We start from the raw sequence: 25,816 nt of genomic DNA, 5'->3' as shown, positions 1-25,816 counted from the left end.
CTCTCTCTGTCTCTCTCTCTCTGTCTCTGTCTCTCTCTCTCTCTCTGTCTCTGTCTCTCTCTCTGTCTCTGTCTCTCTCTCTGTCTCTGTCTCTCTCTCTGTCTCTCTCTTTCTCTCTCTCTCTCTCTCTCTCTCTCTCTCTCTCTCTCTCTCTCTCTCTCTCTCTCTCTCTCTCTCTCTCTCGAATATTTTTAATCACACACTCATGCCCATGGAATTTACACTGACAGATCCAAATCCCCACATGGAATAGTGCATGCAGCTATTTTTCCAGAGTAATTCAAGGACATTTACTCGAGTCAGCCAATATTTTCTCAGCTGAATTATATGCAATACTCATCGCTATCATGAACATTACAACTACGTTTCCCTCTTCATTCAATTTTATTTCAGATTTCCTAAGTATGTTACAAGTTATCCAGAATTTTGATTTCCCACATCCCTTTGCACTTTGCTGACAACAGTGGTTTTATTGTATTTCTAGCAACCACGAAAAAGTCATTTTTTGCTGGATCCTTGGACACACTGATATCCATAGCAATGAACACAGACTCAGCCAGTCAATCCATCATTAACAACCTACCAATCTTTCACAAGGGGTCCCTTTTTCAGACTATTTTCCAGTACTCTCTCAATAACTCTGAAGTCACTGGCAACAACACTGATCTGGGATAACATATGGTTTTTCATTCAAGCCTCAACTGGCTTCCTGGCCACCATCTTTCCAGTGTTGTTAGCTGGGGGAACTACATTTCCATGATTACAAATTAGATGCACAACTCACTTCATGGATACAACATGGAGAGATTCCCAACACCTCACTGCTAACATTGCCAGACTGAGCTATCAATTCACCATTTGTTAAAAGACTGTCCTAACTATCAGAGTATGACTTCCTTGCCAAAAGTTCCACCTTCAACACAAATTTGCTCTTTGTCTTTTTAACCCTTTGACTGTTGCAACCCCCAATCCTGAGGCATCTCCTGGTGTCACAAAATTTAAAAAAAAAAAATTATTTTTTCTTATGAAATGATAGAGAATCTTTTCCCGACTGTAATGACACCAAAAAAAACGAAATTTGATGAAATACTGACGGAATTATGCTCTCGTGAAGTTAGTGACCTCGGCACTGTTTACAAATCGGCAATTTTGCCCACTTTGAGCCCTATTTTCGGCTAATTCCATTGTTCCAGTCGCCCAAACTCATAGTTATTTCTTTAGAACTCCATTTTTTCTATCGATTGAGTACAAGAAACTGCCCATTTACTGATTTCAACTACCTAATAATGTGGTCAGAAATTTGCAATTTGGCCAATTTCATGAAAACTAAAAAATATGACAATTTCAAAATAAGGTCCAGAATGAACAATGCAAACATTCCTGGCCCTAAAATAACATTTTCTTTGCTCATCAGTCATGTCTCCAGGCCCCTCTGATATTACTCTTGCTTTCTATTTTGAATTCTTATTCAAACAAAAAATAGAAGACTTACTATTATGCAGACTACTGCAATACTGTAATAAATGTATAAATAACATCAACCCATTCATGACTGCATATTAGAATGGCTAGTTGGGCATTTATTGGACTATGACATCATTTGTTTACTTTTGAACATTGGCAAAAATCAAACATTTCCCCTACTTTGAGCTCCATTTCTAGGTTCTTTTTATAGTAAAACCAATCAAAATCACCTCTTTCTATAATATGTTTTCTATTCTATCAAATGAGACCAAGAAAACGAGAATGCAACCATAAATACTATACGAAAATAGACCACAAAGTCAGCATTTTAATTAAAAAAAAAACGGTCGGAGTTTTTTTTTCTCATTATGCACTGCGTGCTCCAGGATTTTTTTTATATGGTGCACACTGACCACACAGACCCATTCTCTCACATGTGGGCCTACCAGCTTTCTCCTGCTTGATTTGAAGCCGCTAGAATTTATGAGTATACGTATATATGTCAAACACGGTACCTCGTCGTCAAACACGGTACCTCGTAAGACGTATATATATGGCCGCGACAGTCAAAGGGTTAACATACTCTAACCTATTGCTCCAACTTCAACATTAATTGTGCACTTGCTTTAGCACCAATTCTTACACATCACTACACCACAGTATGGCCTATACAGGTTTAACTTTTGTTTTTATTTTTTTTTTTTTAACAAGTCGGCTGTCTCCCACCAAGGCAGGGTGACCCAAAAAGAAAGAAAATCCCCAAAAAGAAAATACTTTCATCATCATTCAACTCTTTCACCTCACTCACACATAATCACTGTTTTTGCAGAGGTGCTCAGAACACAACAGCTTAGAAGCATATAAGAACATAAGAACGTAAGAATGGACGAACACTGCAGAAGGTCTACTGGCCCATGCGAGGCAGGTCCTTATCAAAACAACCTCTACTTAAAGCTACCCAAGAAATAACTCCCATACCCAATGACACCAATCAAACCCAGCCCCTTCCACTCATATATTTGTCCAATCTCTTCTTAAAGCTACCCAAGGTCCTAGCCTCTTATCACCCTACTGGGAAGACTGTTCCATGCATCTACAACTCTGTTAGAAAACCAGTACTTACCTACGTCCTTTCTAAATCTAAATTTATCCAACTTAAATCCATTATTTCTGGTTCTTACATGGTTCGACACCCTCAGTACTTTATAAATATCTCCCTTGTTTATGCCCGTCATCCACTTATACACTTCAATGATATCTCCCCTCATTCTATGCCTCTCCAGAGAGTGGAGATTTAAGGCTTTAAGTCTATATACATATAAAGATACACAACATATCCCTCCAAACTGTCAATATCCAAAACCCCTCCTCTAGAGTGCAGGCATTGTACTTCCCATTTCCTGGACTCAAGTCCGGCTATATAAAAATAACCGGTTTCCCTGAATCCCTTCACTAAATATTACCCTGCCCACACTCCAACAGATCGTCAGGTCCTAAATACCATTAGTCTCCATTCAATCCTATTGAACACGCTCATGCACGCCTGCTGAAAGTCCAAGCCCCTCGCCCACAAAACCTCCCTTACCCCTTCCTTCCAACCTTTTCGAGGACGAACCCTACCCCGCCTTCCTTCCCCTACAGATTTAAATGCTCTCCATGTCATTCTACTTTGATCCATTCTCTCTAAATGACCAAACCACCTCAACAACCCCTCTTCAGCCCCTCTGACTAATACTTTTATTAACTCCACACCTTCTCCTAATTTCCACACTCTGAATTTTCTGCATAATATTTACACTACACATTGCCCTTAGACAGGACATCTCCACTGCCTCCAACCGCCTCCTCGCTGCTGCACTCACAACCCAAGCTTCACACCCATAAAAGAGTGTTGGTACTACTATACTTTCATACATTTCCTTCCTTGCCTCCATAGATAATGTTTTATGTCTCCACATATACCTCAAAGCACCACTCACCTTTTTTCCTTCATCAATTCTATGATTAACCTCATCCTTCATAAATCCATCCGCCGACACATCAACTCCCAAGTACAGTGGACCCCCGAGTTTCGGCAGCCTCGACTTTCGTGAAATTCGACCTTCGGCGAGTTTTTATGGAAAAATTTGGCCTCGAGTTTCTTGAAAAGACTCATGTTTCAGCGACTGTCCGGTACCCGTCTGCCCGTCACCGCACACACCAAGCCAGTCTCCCACGCCATTCACGCTCAGTGTGCCATTGTTTACCAACACGTGACCATCACCCCGTGGGTTCATACAATACATTTCATAATAATCCATTGTTTTTTGTGCTTGCAACTGCTAATCAAGTCATCATGGACCCAAGGAAAGCTAGTGCAAGCCCTTTGGTAAATAAAGTGAGGAACACGATCCAGAGGGATTTTGACAGGGATGTGGAAGAGTTGGTGGAGGACCACAGGGAAGAGCTAACCACTGACAAACTGCAAGAGCTTCAATTGGAACAGCATCAGACCACAGCCGAGGAACTTGCTTCAGAGGAGGAGGAAGAGGGAGTGGATGAGGTGCCTTCTTCAAAGATTAAGGAGATTTGTGCAAAGTGGAATGAGTTGCAAAGTTTTGTTGAAAAGTTTCACCCTGACCAAGCTGAAACAAGCCATATCTGCAACATGTACAATGACAGTGTTGTGTCCCACTTCAGGGAAATCTTAAAAAATGCCAGAAAAAGACCTCTCTGGACAGATATTTTGTGCAACAGGGGTCCAGTGACTCTCAAGTTGTTCCCAGTGGCATTAAAAGAAGAAGGGAAGTAACCCCAGATAAGGACTTGCTGCCTAAAGTCCTAATGGAATAAGATTCTTCTTCCAAACAGTAGTGTACACCTTCCTCCTATCCCCTCTTCCCGTCTTCCATCCACCCAGAACTCTTCAGTAAAGGTAAGTGTAATGTTATTATTACTTTTTTAAATGCATGTACTTGATTTCTGATTGTTTTCATTATGTAAATCATTATTTAATTTGAAAAAAAAATATTTTATTTTAATATTTTTGGGTGTCTGGAACGGATTAATTTTATTTCCATAATTTCTTATGGGGAAAATGGTTTCGAGTTTCGTGAATTTCAACCTCCAGCGGGCTCTCTGGAACGGATTAATCACAAAACTCGGGGGTCCACTGTATCTGAAAACATTCACTTCTTCCATAATCCTCCTCCCCAATTTGATATCCAATTTTTCTTTATCTAAATCATTTGATACCCTCATCACTTTACTCTTTTCTATGTTCACTTTCAACTTTCTACCTTTACACACACTCCCAAACTCATCCACTAACCTTTGCAATTTTTCTTTAGAATCTCCCATAAGCACAGTATCATCAGCAAAAAGTAACTGTGTCAATTCCCATTTTGTATTTGATTCCCCATAATTTAATCCCACCCCTCTCCCGAACACCCTAGCATTTACTTCTTTTACAACCCTATCTATAAATACAGTGGACCCCCGCTTAACGATCACCTCCCAATGCAACCAATTATGTAAGTGTATTTATGTAAGTGCGTTTGTACGTGTATGTTTGGGGGTCTGAAATGGACTAATCTACTCCACAATATTCCTTATGGGAACAAATTCGGTCAGTACTGGCACCTGAACATACTTCTGGAATGAAAAAAATATCGTTAACCAGGGGTCCACTGTATATTAAACAACCATGGTGACATTACACATCCCTGTCTAAGACCTACTTTTACCGGGAAGTAGTCTCCCTCTCTTCTACACACCCTAACCTGAGCCTCACTATCCTCATAAAAACTCTTTACAGCGTTTAGTAACTTACCACCTATTCTATATACTTGCAACATCTGCCACACTGCTCCCCTATCCATTCTATCGTATGCCTTTTCTAATCCATGAATGCAATAAAAACTTCTTCCCTACCTTTATCTAAATACTGTTCACATATATGGTTCAATGTAAACACTTGATCTACAAATCCCCTACCTACTCGAAAACCTCCTTGCTCATCTGCAATTCTACATTCTGTCTTACCTCTAATTCTTTCAATTATAACCCTACCGTACACTTTTCCTGGTATACTCAGTAAACTTATTCCTCTATAATTTTTACAATCTCTTTTGTCCCTCTTCCCTTTATATAAAGGGACTATACATGCTCTCCGCCAATCTCTAGGTACCTTCCCGTCTTTCATACATTTATTAAACAAAAATACCAACCACTCCAACACTATATTCCCCCTGCTTTTAACATTTCTGTCATGATTCCATCAGTTCCAGCTGCTTTACCCACTTTCATTCTACGTAATGCCTCACGCACCTCCCCCACACTCACATCCTGTTCTTCGCTCCTAAAAGATGGTATACCTCCCTGGCCAGTGCATGAAATTACTGCCTCCCTTTCTTCATCGACATATAAAAGTTCCTCAAAATATTCTCGCCATCTACCGAAAACCTCCCTCTTCCCATGTACTAACTCCCCTTCCTCTGTTTTTAACTGAGAAATCCATTTGTTCCCTAGGCTTTCTTAACTTGTTTAACTCACTCCAAAATTTTTTCTTATTTTCATTAAAATTTCTTGACAGAGCCTCTCCCACTCTATCATCTGCTCTCCTTTTGCACTCTCTCACCACTCTCTTCACCTTTCCTTTACTCTCCATATACTCTACTCTTCATGTAACACTTCTGTTTTGTAAAAACCTCTCATAAGCTAACTTTTTCTCTTTTATCACAACCTTTACTTCATCATTCCACCAATCACTCCTCTTTCCTCCTGCACCCACCTTCCTATAACCACAAACTTCTGCCCCACATTCTAATACTGCATTTTTAAAACTATTCCAACCCTCTTCAAACCCCCCACTGCTCATATTTGCACCAGTCCACCTTTCTGCCAATAGTTGCTTATATCTCACCTGAACTTCCTCCTCCCTTAGTTCATACACTCTCACCTCCCTCTTACTTGTTGTTGCCATTTTCCTCTTCTCCCATCTACCTCTTACTCTAACTGTAGCTACAACTAAATAATGATCCGATATGTCAGTTGCCCCTCTATAAATGTGTACATCCTGGAGCCTACCCATCAACCTTTGTCCACCAATACATAATCTAACAAGCTTTCATTACATGCTATATCATACCTTGTATATTTATTTATCCTCTTCTTCATAAAATATGTATTATTTATTACTAAACCTCTTTCTACACATAGCTCAATTAAAGGCTCCCCATTTTCATTTACCCCTGGCACCCCAAATTTACCTACTACTCCCTCCACAACATTTTTGCCCACTTTAGCATTGAAATCCCCAACCACCATTACTCTCACACTTGGTTCAAAACTCCCCACGCATTCACTCAACATTTCCCAAAATCTCTCTCTCTCCTCTACACTTCTCTCTTCTCCAGGTGCATATACGCTTACTATAACCCACTTTTCGCATCCGACCTTTATTTTACTCCACATAATCCTTGAATTAATACATTTATAGTCCCTCTTTTGCTGCCATAACTTATCCTTCAACATTATTGCTACTCCTTCTTTAGCTCTAACTCTATTTGAAACCTCTGACCTAATCCCATTTATTCCTCTCCACTGAAACTCTCCTACCCCCTTCATCTTTGTTTCACTTAAAGCCAGGACATCCAGCTTCTTTTCATTCATAACATCCACAATCATCTCTTTCTTATCATTTGCACAACATCCATGCACATTCAGACTTCCCACTTTGACAATTTTCTTCTTATTATTCTTTTTAGTAATTATTACAGGAAAAGGGGTTACTAGCCCATTGTTCCCAGCATTTTTGTTGACTTTTACAACATTCATGGCTTACGGAGGAAAGATTCTTATTCCACTTCCCCATGGATATAAAAGGAAAAGTAATAAGACCAAGAACTATTAAGATAAAATCAAAGAAAACTCAGACGAGTGTGTATAAATAAACATGTACATGTACGTGTAGTGTGACCTAAGTGTAAGTAGAAGTAGCAAGACGTACCTGAAATCTTGCATGTTTCTTCTTCTTCTTTCAACAAACCGGCCGTATTCCACCTAGGCGGGGTGGTCCAAAAGGAAAAACGAAAGTTTCTCCTTTTGCATTTAGTAATATATACAGGAGAAGAGGTTACTAGCCCCTTGCTCCTGGCATTTTAGTCGCCTCTTACGACACGCATGGCTTACGGAGGAAGAATTCTGTTCCACTTCCCCATGGAGTTAAGAGGAAATAAACAAGAACTAGAAAGAAAATAGAAGAAAACCCAGATGGGTGTGTATATATATGTTTGTACATGTATGTGTAGTGTGACCTAAGTGTAAGTAGAAGTAGCAAGACGTACCTGAAATCTTGTATGTTTATGAGACAGAAAAAAGGACACCAGCAATCCTACCATCATGTAAAACAATTACAGGTTTCCGTTTTACACTCACTTGGCAGGATGGTAGTACCTTCCTGGGCGGTTGCTGTCTACCAACCTACTACTATAAATCACAGATATACTATAAAACAATGCTAAACTTCATGTCAACAATGCATTAATTTTAATTTTTTTTTTTTTTTCAACAAGTTGGCTGTCTCCCACCGAGGCAGGGTGACCCAAAAAGAAAGAAAATCCCCAAAAAGAAAATACTTTCATCATTCAACACTTTCACCTCACTCACACATAATCACTGTTTTAGCAGAGGTGCCCAGAATACAACAGTTTAGAAGTATATACGTATAAAAATACACAATATATTCCTCCAAACTGCCAATATCCCAAACCCCTCCTTTAGAGTGCAGGCATTGTACTTCCCATTTCCAGGACTCAAGTCTGGTTATATAAAATAACTGGTTTCCCTGAATCCCTTCACTAAATATTACCCTGCTCACACTCCAACAGCTTGTCAGGTCCCTAATACCATTTGTCTCCATTCACTCCTATCTAACATGCTTACGCATGCTGGCTGGAAGTCCAAACCCCTCACCCACAACACCTCCTTTACCCCCTCCCTCCAACCTTTTCGAGGATGACCCCTACCCCGTCTCCCTTCCCCTACAGGTTTATACGCTCTCCATGTCATTCTACTTCGATCCATTCTCTCTAAATGACCAAACCACCTCAACAAACCCTCTTCAGCCCTCTGATTAATACTTTTATTAACTCCACACCTCCTAATTTCCACACTCTGAATTTTCTGCATAATATTTACACCACACATTGCCCTTAGACAGGACATCTCCAGTGCCTCCAACCGCCTCCTCGCTGCAGCATTTACAACCCAAGCTTCACACCCATATAAGAGTGTTGGTACTACTATACTTTCATACATTCCCTTCTTTGCCTCCATAGATAACATTTTTTGCCTCCACATATACCTCAATGCACCACTCACCTTTTTTCCTTCATCAATCCTATGATTAACCTCATCCTTCATAAATCCATCCGCTGACACATCAACTCCCAAATATCAGTGCCAAAACCATACTTGACTTTTTCTTTTTATTGAATAAATATTTATGATTTTGAGTTTACAATTTGTATATTTGGTGCCAGTACTACTTACCTAAGATCGAGGCATGGTGAGGCTTGACCAGACTCTCGTATACATAGAGTATAATTCTCTAAGTGCTTACTAATAATGGGGCAGACAGCAGTCACTTGCTTCATAAGCATAGTAAGCTCCTCAGCAGTCACATCATTCAGAGCTGGCTTGCTGTTAGCACACAACACAACCTGCACATAATATTTATCTTATGACTTTTACCAAAATGAAGCACACAAATTACAGTTTTACAACTGAGTCATAGTACAAACCTATGTGAAATATTACTATCCTCTGTACCATTCTTTTCTTTACAAACTTAACTCAAAGTTGAAAAACCAAGACTGCGACACATTTGTAAGTTGGGATCTCATATACAGTAAACTATCAATTTAATGGATTCTGGAAATGTGGGACAGACTCCACAACTGATTTAGAAACAATGGATGAAGTCCAATGGTTACAAAATTGTCCTTTATTGTTATGATCACAGAAAAACAATCTCATGTCTATCTACCACAACTGCCATTACCAGCCACCTACTTCCCCTCTTAGTCCAATAAATTAAGGGTTTACTGTATGTATATGAATATTTGTGAGTAAACTTATTCATTACTTGCTTTTAGGAACACAATCTTCATGTGCTGGTAGCCACATATAAAATATCCTCAAACATTAAAGCTACAGATCATCTTCACAACTTCAAGTGTCCCACCCTGTGCATCACTAGAAACATTTGTTTAATAGAAATTATCAGTAAAATATTGTACTGTAGACTCTATTTTCTTCAACATGAACCTAAATACTGGTCCCCAAATCATTACATGATTAAATAAACCACTTGAAATAGAAGTAGTATTCTCAAAATATTTAAGCTGTGTTTATGAGTCATTAGACAAGCAGCAGATATTCAAAAGACTAGTAAAGAGGAAGAAATTTTAAACATAACAAAAATAGTAAAAGAAAATAAAGAGGAAAAAAGTTAAGACTATGAATATCTTGGCAATCAACAACTTACTCTGGTTCCTCGGAGAAGCAACTCTCGAACAAATGGTATAATGCCAAGGACAACATCACAACCAGAATTGTCCAAAAATATAACTGCACACCTATAGGGAGACTGCTGCTGTCTATTTATCCAGGCATCTAGATCATCATGCAGCCATGGTCGAACTGGAATACGTCCAACATATTTGTGATTACTCGTGTAGTGGAGGGGAGGAGGGGTAAGGGTCATCCTAGAAAAGGCTGAAGGGAAGGAGTGAAAGAGGTTTCGTGTGAAAGGGGCTTGGACATACAGCAGGCATGTGTGAGTGTGTTAGATAGGAGTAAATGGAGACGAATGGCTGTTTGGGACTTGACGAGCTGTTGGAGTGTGAGCAGGGTGATATTTTATGAAGGGTTTCAGGGAAACTGGTTAGCTGGACTTGAGTCCTGGAGGTGGGAAGTACAATGCCTGCACTTTAAAGAAGTGGGACATTGGCTGTTTGGAGTGACATGAAATTTTGTATTTGAGCACCTCTGAAAATGAATGATGGGGAAAGTGCTTCTTTTTAAGGTCACCATACCTCAGGGAAGACAGTCAACATGTTAAAAAAAAAAATAGTTACAGGAAAAGAGCTATGGTTCTGATATCTAGTCTTCACTGCAGTAGATTACCATATGTATACTTTCAATGTTCCAAATGTTGTAGCACACACTACCTCCTCTAGGATCTCATTCCATCTATCTAGGACTATTTGTAAAGCACATTTTTTTCTTAAGTTGTTGAGATATGGAATGCCACATTGTAAAACTAAGAGAACCATAATGAGTATATTTAGTCTTTTCCAATCAAATACTACTATGTCAGTAAGCTAGGGAAGAAAAGATTTAAGTATTATATCACAGTAGGATTGCATGTCTTCAGTTTAGTCTACTGCTGTTTCCGCTAAGAATACTGGGGAAACCATGCCACTTAAACATATCCCATGTACCAGGGAGGAGCAACTCAACCAACCATATACAGATGCAACATTGATTTTCCGGACACTGATGGTCCGGAACCATACAAATTTACGAGCAGGAACCTGAAATTCCCGTGGCAGTGTATTTACCACAAAACTGTACGTCAACCAACCCCAAGACCAAGGAATACTGCGCTCTCTAAAGGCGGAAAAATCAGTAATCCGGAAAAGCTCTGGAACCAAAGGTCAAGAAAATTGATGTTGTACCTGTAAATAAGTAATATTTTCCACGTTATTAAGAGATCTGAATGGAACCTAGAAATGCAGTTAAATGTTGCTCGATTCCTGCACAGTGAATGATGCTGACAGCAAAATGAGAGTAAATGTGGAGATGCACAGCAGGCAAAATAAATGATCTTGCAGTCTATTACTGGCTTTACAGACGATCAACCAATAAGTCATAATGTCAATAAGTATTTTACAGAGTCTGACTTAAAGAAAAATGATCATAGTGAAAAATAAAAATTATTCTAATTGATTAGTACAGAATTAATGCATTCTTCTGTCACATCTTCAATCAAGATTTAATACCTTTATCAAATTTTTCTCTGAATCTATTTAATAATATATATTATGGCAAAACTGTGTGAAAAGAACTGAATGTCTGTTACAAAAACAGTAATTAATAAATAATGTAATGATTAAAGTAATAAAGCAAGGCAATATAGCATAAAATTAAAACTAATTGAAAATGTTAATATGGTCTTTCAATCTGACTTCTAAAGTTAGTTTAGCAATTTCTTTCATAGGTATTTACATAATTCAAATAAGCCATGAACACTCCATATCCTTTCAATAATCTGTTACCTCTCTTTCTCATTCAAATCAATCTTCATTTTTTGTCAGAATCACAACCTCTACTTTTCCTATCCATGTACTTTATTAAAACCTACCAATTTTGGTATTGTTTAGATACTCCCAAACCAATAACTATGACTCATTCCATCACAATTTGTGGATTATTAATACAGTCATACCCCACCCTATGTGGCCTGGTCTCAGACTGGGCCGTGGGGGCGTTGACCCCTGAAACCCTCTCCAGGTAAACCCTATGTCATTAATTGGTTCCAAGAGCAGTGACAACCCTGTTTTTGAAGTACACCAGACATAATGCCTTAAAATGATGACAAATAGCTTACTAAAAAGAAAACAGGTTAGCTGGACTTCAGTCTGGGAAATGGGAAGTATAATGCCTGCACTTTAAAGGAGGGATTTGGGATATTGGAAGTTTGGAGGAACTTCTGAACTGTTGTATTTGAGCACCTCTGCAAAGACAGTGATTATGTATGAGTGAGGTGAAAGTGTTGATAGATGATGAAAGTATTTTCTTTTTGGAGATTTTCTTTCTTTTTGATTCACCCTGCCTCGGTGGGAGACGACTGACGTGTTAAAAAAAAAAAAATGTAATAACTCGCAAAAGAATATAACTACAGTGGACCCCCGCATAACGATGGCATCACATAGCGATTAATCCGCATACCGCTTGTTTTAATCGCAAAAATTTTGCCTCACATACTGCTTAAAAACCCGCTCACCGATTTTCGTCCGAGACGCGTCCAATGTGCGGCCTGAGCCACGCTCACATGTTCCGCCGGTGGCATTGTTTACCAGCCAGCCTCCGCGGTAACATCCAAGCATACAATCGGAATATTTCGTATTATTACAGTGTTTTCGGTGCTTTTTCTGGAAAATAAGTGACCATGGGCCCCAAGAAAGCTTCTAGTGCCAACCCTACAGCAATAAGGGTGAGAATTACAATAGAGATGAAGAAAAAGATCATTGATAAGTATGAAAGTGGAGTGCGTGTCTCCGAGCTGGCCAGGTTGTATAATAAACCCCAATCAACCATCGCTACTATTGGTGGTACAGCTGCTGCTGCTGCTGCACTGTCAGCTGCTGCACTGAAAGCTGCTGCTGCTGCTGTAGCATCGTCTGCTGCTGCTGTAACATCGTCTGTTGCTGCTGTAGCATCGTCTGTTGCTGCTGTACCACCGTCAGCTGCTGCTGCTGCTGTAGCATCGTCTGCTGCTGCTGTAACATCGTCTGCTGCTGCTGTAGCATCGTCTGCTGCTGCTGTAGCATCGTCTGTTGCTGCTGTACCACCGTCAGCTGCTGCTGCTGCTGTAGCATCGTCTGCTGCTGCTGTAACATCGTCTGCTGCTGCTGTAGCATCGTCTGCTGCTGCTGTAGCATCGTCTGTTGCTGCTGTACCACCGTCAGCTGCTGCTGCTGCTGCTGTAGCACCGTTGTTGGTGTGGCTTATTGAGAATACCAAGAAACAATTAACCCCAGAGGATTTGCCACCCAGGATAACCCAAAAAAGTCAGTGTCATCGAAGACTGTCTAACTTATTTCCATTGGGGTCCTTAATCTTGTCTCCCAGGATGCAACCCACACAAGTCGACTAACACCCAGGTGAACAGGGAAAAATGCCTGGAACTAGTGCTCATATTGGTGAATTTAAAGCCAGCAAAGGTTGGTTTGAGAGATTTAAGAATCGTAGTGGCATACACAGTGTGATAAGGCCTGTTCTGGAAAAAAATGCCAAACAGGACCTACATTACTCAGGAGGAAAAGGCACTCCCAGGACAGTGTCTCATCAGTCATTGCTGCATCTTCAATAAAGGTAAGTGTCATTTATTCTTCATTTAGTAGACTAGTACATGCACAATATATACTGTGCATGTACTACTCTACTATTGTGCATGTATCCTTCTCTTTGTGTGTGGGAAAATGTATATTTCATGTGGTAAAAAAATTTTTTTCATACTTTTGGGTGTCTTGCACGGATTAATTTGATTTCCATTATTTCTTATGGGGAAAATTCATTCGCATACCGATTATTTCGCATAACAATTACCCCTCTTGCACGGATTAAAATCGTTATGCGGGGGTCCACTGTACTGCTAAACCTTAAAGAACACTAAAAACACATTTTAGTCATAGTTTTTAAAGAATAATGAACACAGTTAAAAAAATTACGATGTAGGTGATGTTGCTTAGTGACGTAAAGTCAGATGTAATGATGTTTGATGAACTGAAATTTACTCTAGAAAAATGATGTAAAGGCGAATTTGACATAGGCATAAACGACGTAAAGAGGGGTATGACTGTACAAATATAGTTCTTCGTTTATCCAAAGGACTTTTTTTTTATTTTTTACTTTCAGATGATAACTATTTTCATGCTCTCTCTTTCTTGTCTAAGAGTCATTTTTATTTCTAAATTCCATCATTATATTCCTTTCTTATACACTGTATTAACAATAATATGGATAACACCATGTACAAATTTACATAAAGTGTATGTGAAAAGGAAGGTCTATAATACAAATATAACTAACCTTGAAGTTTATCTGCAGCTTCCTTGAATCCCAGCCCCTTCTCCATCAGCTCTACTACTTCTTTAGCACCCCAGTCAAACACATTGCCAGCTAGAACTCCACGTATTAAAGTCTCCTGACGTTTATTATAGTCTAGTCCATCTAAGAAGTCCAGGTGGTTCTTCAGAAGTTTTAAGGCATTTTCATTTTCCAACTGAAAGAAAGAAAGAAGTGTGCTCTACATAGTGTTTTCCTCTTATATTCACAAAATTTATTTTTAACCTTCATCATTGCTAATCAGTTTTCCCCATCTTTGTAAGTTGCAAATAAACCACCTTCTAACTCAAATAAAATTATTATTAACTTTATTATATATATAACAAGCAAAACTGGTAATATAATTACAATCAGTTTAAGGGCTACACCCATAAGGGTCATACAGTACTGCAGGGAGAGATGTGTGAAAGTAGGAATGTGGGAAGATTAAGAGTGAGAAGTAAGCAACTGTAATGTTAAGGGGTTAGTGGAGATGGGGGTTAATGCAAGAGTAAAATTAATATCAAGGTTGGTGCAAGCAACAGTGGTAATGTTATCAAGTGGAATGTGCTCAATTCAGAAATTATACCACACACACCATGCTACTAAAGTTAGGAAGGTTGGTAACATCTCATCACTAAAACTGAAAAAAGAACTCAGAACTCGGGCAATAGCAATGACAGAGCTAGCATTTTAGTCCTGGAACAGCTACACTTTTTTAGGAATAGAATAAAAATGGAACAATAAAACTTGTTCCAAACATACTACTGCATACTGCTATAGACAAACTCTGCAAGACTATGAAATGCTGAAATGAGATTTGGTACTGCTGCAACCTGTTGAGGGTTCAGTATAATGTAAGAGCCCTTTTGTCTTGACTATTAACCTTTAAAAGAAAAAGCAATGATGAAAGAAATACTGCAAACCAGTATGAAGACAAGACACCAGTTGCAAAACAAGATTTCACTGGGACAATAAATTTTCTCTATGTAGATCTTTATCAAGTCATAGCCTTGACAAAGCACTACACAGCATGTCCCAATAACAGCTTGAGCTGCAACTCATCTGTCTTCAAGTGAAAGCATTAAACCCATCCAGAATCATAAGTCTTCTTCTTTCAACAAACCAGCCATATCCCACCGAGGCAGGGTGGCCCAATAAGAAAAACAAAAGTTTCTCTTTTTAAATTTAGTAATTTACACAGGAGAAGGGGTTACTAGCCCCTTGCTCCTGGCATTTTAGTCGCCTTGTACAACACGCATGGCGGCTTACAGAGGAAGAATTCTGTTCCACTTTCCCATGGAGATAAGAGGAAATAAACAAAAATAAGAACTAGAAAGAAAATAGAAGAAAACCTAGAGGGGTATGTATATATATGCTTGTACAAGTATGTGTAGTGTGACCCAGGTGTAAGCAGAAGTAGCAAGACATACCTGAAATCTTGCATGTTTATGAGACAAAAAAGGCACCAGCAATCCTACCATCATGTAAAACAATTACAGGTTTTCGTTTTACACTCACTTGGCAGGAAGGTAGTACCTCCTTGGGCGGTTGCTGTCTACCAGCCTACTACCTACAGAATTATAAGTCGTCTTCTTCTTTCAACAAACCAGCCGTATCCCACCAAGGCAGGGGGGCCCAAAAAGAAAAACGAAAGTTCTTCTTTTTAAATTTAGTTATTTGTACAGGAGAAGGGGTTACTAGCCCCTTGCTCCCGGCATTTTAGTCGCCTCTTACAACACGCATGGCTTACGGAGGAAGAATTCTGTTCCACTTCACCATGGAGATAAGAGGAAATAAACAAGAACAAGCACTAGAAAGAAAATAGAAAACCCAAAGGGGTGTGTATATACATCTTCTTTCAACGTACCAGCCGTATCCCACTGAGGTGGGGTGGCCCAAAAGGAAAAACGAAAGTTTCTCCTTTCAAATTTAGTAATACAGTGGACCCCTACTTAACGATCACCTCCCAATGCGACCAATTATGTAAGTGTATTTACGTAAGTGCGTTTGTACGTGTATGTTTGGGGGTCTGAAATGAACTAATCTACTTCACAATATTCCTTATGGGAACAAATTCGGTCAGTACTGGCACCTGAACATACTTCTGGAATGAAAAAATATCGTTAACCGGGGGTCCACTGTATATACAGGAGAAGGGGTTACTAGTCTCTTGCTCCTGGCATTTCAGTCGCCTCTTACGACACGCATGGCTTACGGAGGAAGAATTCTGTTCCACTTCCCCATGGAGATAAGAGGAAATAAACAAGAATAAGAACTAGAAAGAAAATAGCAGAACACCCAGAAGGGTGTATATATATATGCTTGTATAAATGTATGTGTAGTGTGACCTAAGTGTAAGAAGTAGCAAGACGTACCTGAAATCTTGCATGCTTATGAGACAGAAAAAAGACACCAGCAATCCTACCATCATGTAAAACAATTACAGGTTTTCGTTTTACACTCACTTGGCAGGAAGGTAGTACCTCCCTGGGCGGTTGCTGTCTACCAACCTACTACCTACAGAATCATAAGTAACATACCTTTTTCTGCTGCAGGTAAGGATCAGGAAAGTCAAATTCATTGAGACAGTGTTCCCGCATATCTAGTAAACTTCGCACTGTCAAATTACCATATGCACTGTAAGAAAGTACCTATGTTAATACATTCAGCTTTTGCAGATACTAATCTACACAGGCCACATTTATAATTTTTTTTTCAGCAAACTGGTCATATCTATACTGTTAATCAATAATGGCCTGTAATACAATATTATACACAGTTTACTGAAGTCTTATCAGGAAAAATGCCTTATCTTTGTTACCGTATACGATATCACAAAAGACTAGAAATTCCTTATTATTATTTTTTTTTATTATTATCACACTGGCCGATTCCCACCAAGGCAGGGTGGCCCGAAAAAGAAAAACTTTCACCATCATTCACTCCATCACTGTCTTGCCAGACAGTGATGTTAAAATAAGTATTCTCCTTGACATTTTCAAAGTAATATTCAAATTAAGTCACCCATAAGTTCAACAGATAAATACAGGCATGATAATCAAGACTGATATACACTTACAATGGATGGTTTTTGAGGTTGTGGAGTCGCTGCAGGTATTTATCACGGAATTTATTGGCCCTTTCTTTACTGTCTGGACTATTTGGCTGGGAGCTGATGGCACGATTCACAAAACTTCCCAATGAACTTTCAAAGCAGGAGAGCCAATAGTCTCTATAAAAGAAGAAAACAAAGTTAATTATTGAGTGAGACATATACATACCCATGTGTATCGTAAGAGGCGACTAAAATACCAGGAGCAAGGGGCTAGTAACCCCTTCTCCTGTATGTATGTATTACTAAATGTAAAAGGAGAAAATTATATTTTACCTTTTGGGCCACCCCGCCTCGGTGGGATACAGCCAGTGTGTTGAAAGAAGAAAACATATACATCTAGTATATACATAATGGTTGAGAACTGGCCTAGACATACATATAGCAAAAGGTGTGGCAACTCCTCTCATAAGGGGGCTGCAACCCTTTTGTCCCAACATCTGCAGACCACAAGGGTGTTTTGAAGATCTCAGATCTGTACACTGAAGCAACAACTTTCATCTTGCATGTGTTCATTACCAAGCACAATTAGGTTACACTGGTCACGAGATGAGACACACATGCCAGACTGAAGGAGGGTCCAGATGCCTGTCTTCCTGCTCCTCAGACCCTGTGAAACATATCTTATCATGTTTGCTCCAGTAAACTCCTACTTTTTAACTTTGTTCACATTAGGTAGAAATAAGCTCTTAGTATAATTAATTAGCTAGTAAGACTCATTCATTGTGAAATGCGTCAGAATCAGGGAAATCAGTTCCTTGACTCAACCAAGTAGTGTTGGCTGGCATCTATGCTTTTCAGACATTATGTCAGCATTATTATGCCAATATAAGGTGTGGACAATGCCAAGTTGTCCAGGATGCAAGACCCTTGCAAGTTCAATCCCAAGCGAGTGAGCAAAAACCCCCAACAGAGCTATCAACGATCGCATGCATAGAATCGTAAATTCATGGTCAAATTGTCTATCTCCATGCTGCTTAGTCATGCTCAAACTCCACTCTTTATCTTGGCTAAGTGATGTATCACTAGTATTCTCCCTACTGTGAACATTAAACATGGACCTATTACCACTGATGAGTGAATCTTGTGAACAAGTGATGGCAATTCAAGTGACATTGAAACAATTGGAAGGACACATGGTGTTGAACAGACTAAGTGAACAATAACACTAGTGTCCAATAAACATTCGCATGTTACTAAATCACTCAACACAACTCAAAAGAAGTTGAATCACTACCTTCAATCAAGCCATCAATACTGGCATTGTGACATGGTAAGTCATACAGGAATGATACACACACACCCAGGTAAGTCCTATCAAAGCTCATATTTTACTGTAATTTGTAGATATTGATGTGGAGTCGATGAGCCTAACCATACGATGTCGTAACACAAGGGCAATTGCCCAAACCCAGGAAAGACTAACCCACGACTTTCCAGGTGACATACCTGAAATATTGGAGACTACAGATAAACAGAAAAGCATGGATGCCAGTCAACATTACTTGGTTGAGTCAAGGAACTGATTTCCCTGAGTCTGATGCATTTCACATTAACCCTTTGACTGTTTCAGGCCACTTTCTCAAACTGTCATTCTATGTCGCTCAATTTTTGAAAAAAAAAAAAATTTTTTCTTATGAAATGATAGAGAATCTTTTCCTGATGGTAATGACACCAAAAGTTCGAAATTTGGTCGAAAACTCGTGGAATTATGCTCCTGCGAAGTTAGCGGTCTCGGCGACATATGCGTATCGGCAATTTCGCCGACTTTGAGCCCTATTTTCAGCCAATTCCATTGTTCCAGTTGACCAAACTCATAGCTATTTCTTTAGAACTCCATTTTATCTATCAGCTGAGTACAAGAAACCTCCCATTTACTAATTTGGACTACCCAATATGGTGGTCAGAAATTGGCAATTTGGCCAATTTCACGCAAACTAAAAAAGATGCCAATTTCAAAATAGGGTCCAGAATAAACAAGGTAGACATTCGTGGCACTAAAATAACATATGCTCTGTTCATTAGTCACATCTCTAGGCCCCTCTTATATTATTATTGCTTTCTATTTTGATTTTTTATTCATACAAAAAAATACAAAATTTACTGTTATGCAGACTATTGCATTATTGTAAAAATGGTATAAATAATATCAGTGCACTAGTGAAAGAATATTAGACTCCCCAGTTGACGTGTATTGGACGTGTGGTGTGATTTATTTACTCCTGAACATTGGTAAAAATCGAACATTTCCGCTACTTTGAGCTCAGTTTGAAGGTCGTTTTCATCGTCAAAGTAATGAAAATCATCTCTATTTCTGTAATATGTTTTCCATTTTATCACCTAAGACCATGAAAACGCGAATACAACGATAAATACTATACGAAAATACACCTCAAAGTCGGCATTTTATTCCAAAAAAACGATCAGTTTTTTTTTTCTCATTACGCAATGTGTGCTGCAGGATTTTTTTTATGTGGTGCACACTGACCACACAGACCCATTCTCTCACATGTGAGCCTACCAGCTTTCTCCTGCTTGATTTGAAGCCGCTAGAATTATTGAGTATATATACGTCAGAAACATTGGCTCGTAAGACGTATTTATACGTCGAAAACAGTCAAAGGGTTAAATGAGTCATACTAATTAATTATACTAAGTGCTTATTTCTACTTAATGTGAATAAGGTTAAGAATTAGAAGTTTACTAGAGAAAACATGGTTAGATACATTTCACAGGGTCTGAGGAACAGGAAGAAAAGCGTCTGGACCCCACCTCAGACTGGCATGTGGACCTCATCCTGTGACCAGGGTAATCTAATTTTGCTTGGTAATGAACATGTGCAAGATGAGAGCTGTTGCTTCATTGTACACATTCGAGATCTTCAAAATACCCTTGTGGTCTGCAGATGTCAGGTCGAGAGAAGTTGCAGCCCCTCTATGCCGCTCGCCCTCAGTTGGAGATAATTTCTCCACAAAAGGAGACATTTATTAGTATGACATTTCACCAACAACAAATATTACCAAGTACTTGATAAAGCCTCATTTAGATGAAGTGTTGTATTAATAAAAGGTTTCTTTTTGCTGTGTACGCCATATACAGCAAAATAAATAAGTAAATAAGGAGGCTTCAGAATGGGTAGGGGATGTGTAGATCAGGTGTTTACACTGAAGCATATATGTGAACAGTATTTAGATAAAGGTAGGGAAGTTTTCATTGCATTTATGGATTTAGAAAAGGCATATGATAGAGTGCATAGGGAAGAAATGTAGCAGATGTTGCAAGTGTATGGAATAGGTAGACTTCCAGCAAGCATGCGTGAGCGTGTTAGATAGGAGTGAATGGAGACCAACGATACTTGGGACCTGACGATCTGTTGGAGTGTGAGCAGGGTAATATTTAGTGAAGGGATTCAGGGAAACTGGTTATTTTCATATAGTCGGACTTGAGTCCTGGAAATGGGAAGTACAATGCCTGCACTTTAAAGGAGGGGTTTGGGATATTGGCAGTTTGGAGGGATATGTTGTGTATCTTTATACGTATATGCTTCTAAACTTTTGTATTCTGAGCACCTCTGCAAAAACAGTGATAATGTGTGAGTGTGGTGAAAGTGGTGAATGATGATGAAAGTGTTTTCTTTTTGGGGATTTTCTTTCTTTTTTGGGTCACCCTGCCTCGGTGGGAGACGGCCGACTTGTTGAAAAAAAGTCACCGAGGCAGGGTGACCCAAAAAAGAAAGAAAATCCCCAAAAAGAAAATACTTTCATCATCATTCAACACTTTCACCACACTCGCACATTATCACTGTTTTTGCAGAGGTGCTCAGAATACAACAGTCTAGAAGCATACACATATAAAGATACACAACATATCCCTCCAAACTGCCAATATCCCAAACCCCTCCTTTAAAGTGCAGGCATTGTACTTCCCATTTCCAGGACTCAAGTCCGACTATATGAAAATAACCAGTTTCCCTGAATCCCTTCACTAAATATTACCCTGCTCACACTCCAACAGATCGTCAGGTCCCAAGTACCATTCGTCTCCATTCACTCCTATCTAACACGCTCACGCACGCTTGCTGGAAGTCCAAGCCCCTTACCCACAAAACCTCCTTTACCCCCTCTCTCCAACCCTTTCGAGGACGACCCCTACCCCGCCTTCCTTCCCCTATAGATTTATATGCTTTCCATGTCATTCTACTTTGATCCATTCTCTCTAAATGACCAAACCACCTCAACAACCCCTCCTCTGCCCTCTGACTAATAATTTTATTAACTCCACACCTTCTCCTAATTTCCACACTCCGAATTTTCTGCATAATATTTACACCACACATTTTGAGGAACTTTTAAATGTTAAGGAAGAAAGGGAGGTGGTAATTTCATGCACTGGCCAGGGAGGTATACCATCTTTTAGGAGTGAAGAAGAGCAGACTGTAAGTGTGGTGGAGGTACGTGAGGCATTACGTAGAATGAAAGGGGGTAAAGCAGCTGGAACTGATGGGATCATGACAGAAATGTTAAAAGCAGGGGGGGATATAGTGTTGGAGTGGTTGGTACTTTTGTTTAATAAATGTATGAAAGAGGGGAAGGTACCTAGGGATTGGTGGAGAGAGCATGTATAGTCCCTTTATATAAAGGGAAAGGGGACAAAAGAAATTGTAAAAATTATAAAGGAATAAGTTTACTGAGTATACCAGGAAAAGTATACGGTAGGGTTATAATTGAAAGAATTAGAGGTAAGACAGAATGTAGAATTGCGGACAAACAAGGAGGTTTCAGAGTGGGTAGGGGATGTGTAGATCAAGTGTTTACATTGAAGCATATATGTGAACAGTATTTAGATAAAGGTAGGGAAGTTTTTATTGCATTTATGGATTTAGAAAAGGCATATGATAGAGTGGATAGAGGAGCAATGTGGCAGATGTTGCAAGTATATGGAATAGGTGGTAAGTTACTAAATGCTGTAGAGCTTTTATGAGGATAGTGAGGCTCAGGTTAGGGTGTGTAGAAAAGAGGGAGAATACTTCCCGGTAAAAGTAGGTCTTAGACAGGGATGTGTAATGTCACCATGGTTGTTTAATATATTTATAGATGGGGTTGTAAAAGAAGTAAATGCTAGGGTGTTCGGGAGAGGGGTGGGATTAAATTATGGGGAATCAAATTCAAAATGGGAATTGACACAGTTACTTTTTGCTGATGACACTGTGCTTATGGGAGATTCTAAAGAAAAATTGCAAAGGTTAGTGGATGAGTTTGAGAATGTGTGTAAAGGTAGAAAGTTGAAAGTGAACATAGAAAAGAGTAAGGTGATGAGGGTATCAAATGATTTAGATAAAGAAAAATTGGATATCAAATTGGGGAGGAGGAGTATGGAAGAAGTGAATGTTTTCAGATACTTGGGAGTTGACGTGTCGGCGGATGGATTTATGAAGGATGAGGTTAATCATAGAATTGATGAGGGAAAAAAGGTGAGTGGTGCGTTGAGGTATATGTGGAGTCAAAAAACGTTATCTATGGAGGCAAAGAAGGGAATGTATGAAAGTATAGTAGTACCAACACTCTTATATGGATGTGAAGCTTGGGTGGTAAATGCAGCAGCGAGGAGACGGTTGGAGGCAGTGGAGATGTCCTGTCTAAGGGCAATGTGTGGTGTAAATATTATGCAGAAAATTCGGAGTGTGGAAATTAGGAGAAGGTGTGGAGTTAATAAAAGCATTAGTCAGAGGGCAGAAGAGGGGTTGTTGAGGTGGTTTGGTCATTTAGAGAGAATGGATCAAAGTAGAATGACATGGAAAGCATATAAATCTATAGGGGAAGGAAAGAGGGGTAGGGGTCGTCCTCGAAAGGGTTGGAAAGAGGGGGTAAAGGAGGTTTTGTGGGTGAGGGGCTTGGACTTCCAGCAAGCGTGCATGAGCGTGTTAGATAGGAGTGAATGGAGACGAATGATACTTGGGACCTGACGATCTGTTGGAGTGTGAGCAGGGTAATATTTAGTGAAGGGATTCAGGGAAACCGGTTATTTTCATATAGTCGGACTTGAGTCCTGGAAATGGGAAGTACAATGCCTGCACTTTAAAGGAGGGGTTTGGGATATTGGCAGTTTGGAGGGATATGTTGTGTATCTCTATACGTATATGCTTCTAAACTGTTATATTCTGAGCACCTCTGCAAAAGCAGTGATAATGTGTGAGTGTGGTGAAAGTGTTGAATGATGATGAAAGTATTTTCTTTTTGGGGATTTTCTTTTTTTTTTTTGAGTCACTCTGCCTCGGTGGGAGTCGGCAGACTTGTTAAAAAAAAAAAAAATATATACATATATATATATATATATATATATATATATATATATATATATATATATATATATATATATATATATATATATATATATATATATATACACATACTGTCCTGCCAAGTGAGTGTAAAACGAAAGCCTGTACGTAATTGTTTTACATGATGGTAGGATTGCTGGTGTCTTTTGTCTGTCTCATAAATATGCAAGATTACAGACATGTCTTGCTACTTCTACTTACACTTAGGTCACACTACACATACATGCACACGTTTATTTATACACACTCATCTGAGTTTTCTTTGATTTTATCTTAATAGCTCTTGGTCTTATTAGTTTTCCTTTTATATTCATGGGGAAGTGGAATAAGAATCTTTCCTCCGTAAGCCATGCGTGTTGTAAAAGTCAACTAAAATGCCGGGAACAATGGGCTAGTAACCCCTTTTCCTGTAAAGATTACTAAAAAGAATAAGAAGAAAATTGTCGGGGGGAAAATCTGAATGCGGGGTTTGGGAAAAAGATAAGAAAGAGATGATTGTGGATGTTATGAATGAGAAGAAACTGAGTCCTGGCTTTATGAAACAAAGCTGAAGGGGTGGGAGAGTTTCAATGGAGAGAATAAATGATTAGGCTAGTTTCAACAGAGTTAGAGCATAAAAGAAGGATAGCACAATGTTGGCTGATACTATGTATAGAAAGAGAGACTACAAATGTATTAATTCAAGGATTATGAGTAAAATAAAGATTGATGAAAAGTGGGTTATGTAAGATGCACCTGGAGAAAGAGAGAAGGTACAGAAGAGAGATAGATTTTAGGAAATGTTGAGTGAATGCTGGGGAGTTTTTTGGAATCAAGTGTGAGAGTAATGGTTGGGGATTTCAACAAAAGAAAGTGGTAAAATGTTATAGAGGGAGTAGGTAAATTTGGGGCGCTGTATATGTAAATGGGAAGTCTTTAATTTGAGCTATGTAGAAAGAAATTTGCAATAAGTAATACATATTTTATGAAAGAGAGAGAAATAAATATAAAAGGTATGATGTAGCATGTAAATGAAAGTAGTTTGTTAGATTATGTATTGGTGGATAAAGGTTGATGGGCAGTGGCTCCAGGATGTACATGTTATAGAGGGGCAACTGATAAATCGGATCACACAGTTGTAGCTACAGTTAGAGGAAGGGATGGGAAAAGAGGAAGGTGGCAACAACAAGTAAGAGGGAGGTGAAAGTGTATAAACTAAGGAGGAGGAAGTCTGTGAGATATAAGGTGACTATTACAGAAAGGTGGGCTGGTGCAAAGATGAGTAGTGGGGGGTTGAAGAGGGTTGGAATAGTTTTAAAATGCAGTATTAGGAATGTGGGGCAGAAGTTTGTGGTTATAGGAGGGTGGGGGCAGGAGGAAAGAGGGAGTGATTGGTGGAATGATGAAGTAAAGGGTGTGATAAAGAGAAAAAGGTAGCTGTATGAGAGGGTTTACAGCAGAAGTGTTAGGGGTAAGAGCAGAGTATAGAGAGTAAAAGAAAGGTGAAGAGAGTGGTGAGAGAGTGCAAAGAGAGCAGATGATAGGAGTGGGGAGAGGCACTGTCAAGAAATTTTAATGAAAATAAGAAAAAATTTAGGGAGTGAGTTAAATGTTAAGAAAGCCTAGGGAATGTATGGATTTGCTGCCAAAAACAGAGTAGGGAGTTGTAGATGGGGAGAGGGAGGTATTAGGATATGAAATTATTTTGAGTGAACTTTTAAATGTTGAGGAAGAAAGGAGGGTGGTAATTTGCCGCACTGGCCAGAGGTATACCATCTTTAGAGGAAGAAGAGCAGAATGTAAGTGTGGTGGAGGTACGTGAGGTATCATATAGAATGAAAAGGGTAAAGCAGCTGAACTGATGGGATTAGCAGAAATGTTAAAAGGGGATATAGTGTTGGAGTGGTTGGTACTTTTGAGTTTAATAAATGTAAGGAAAGAAGGGAAGGTACCTAGGATTGATGAGAGCATGTATAGTCCTCATATAAAGGAAAGGGGACAAAAGAGATTGTAAAATTAGAGGAACAGTTTACTGAGTATACCAG

General features: G+C 39.2%; 1 protein-coding gene across 2 annotated transcripts in view; it reads right to left on the bottom strand.

Moving 5' to 3' along the window:
- LOC128690971 (4'-phosphopantetheine phosphatase) overlaps window positions 1-25,816 on the bottom strand; it is a 91,494-nt gene that overhangs the window by 8,381 nt on the left and 57,297 nt on the right. For both annotated transcript variants that reach the window (XM_053779787.2, XM_053779788.2), the window contains 5 exons: window positions 17,423-17,575; window positions 16,884-16,980; window positions 14,326-14,518; window positions 9,995-10,149; window positions 8,998-9,167 (listed from right to left, as the gene is read on the bottom strand). In XM_053779787.2, the coding sequence (XP_053635762.2) occupies window positions 8,998-9,167; window positions 9,995-10,149; window positions 14,326-14,518; window positions 16,884-16,980; window positions 17,423-17,575 (768 nt within the window). The remainder of the gene's footprint in view (window positions 1-8,997; window positions 9,168-9,994; window positions 10,150-14,325; window positions 14,519-16,883; window positions 16,981-17,422; window positions 17,576-25,816) is intronic.

Source organism: Cherax quadricarinatus, chromosome 24 (assembly GCF_038502225.1).
Source record: "Cherax quadricarinatus isolate ZL_2023a chromosome 24, ASM3850222v1, whole genome shotgun sequence".
Lineage (NCBI taxonomy): Eukaryota > Metazoa > Arthropoda > Malacostraca > Decapoda > Parastacidae > Cherax > Cherax quadricarinatus.
This window is presented reverse-complemented; position numbering and strand designations above follow the sequence as displayed.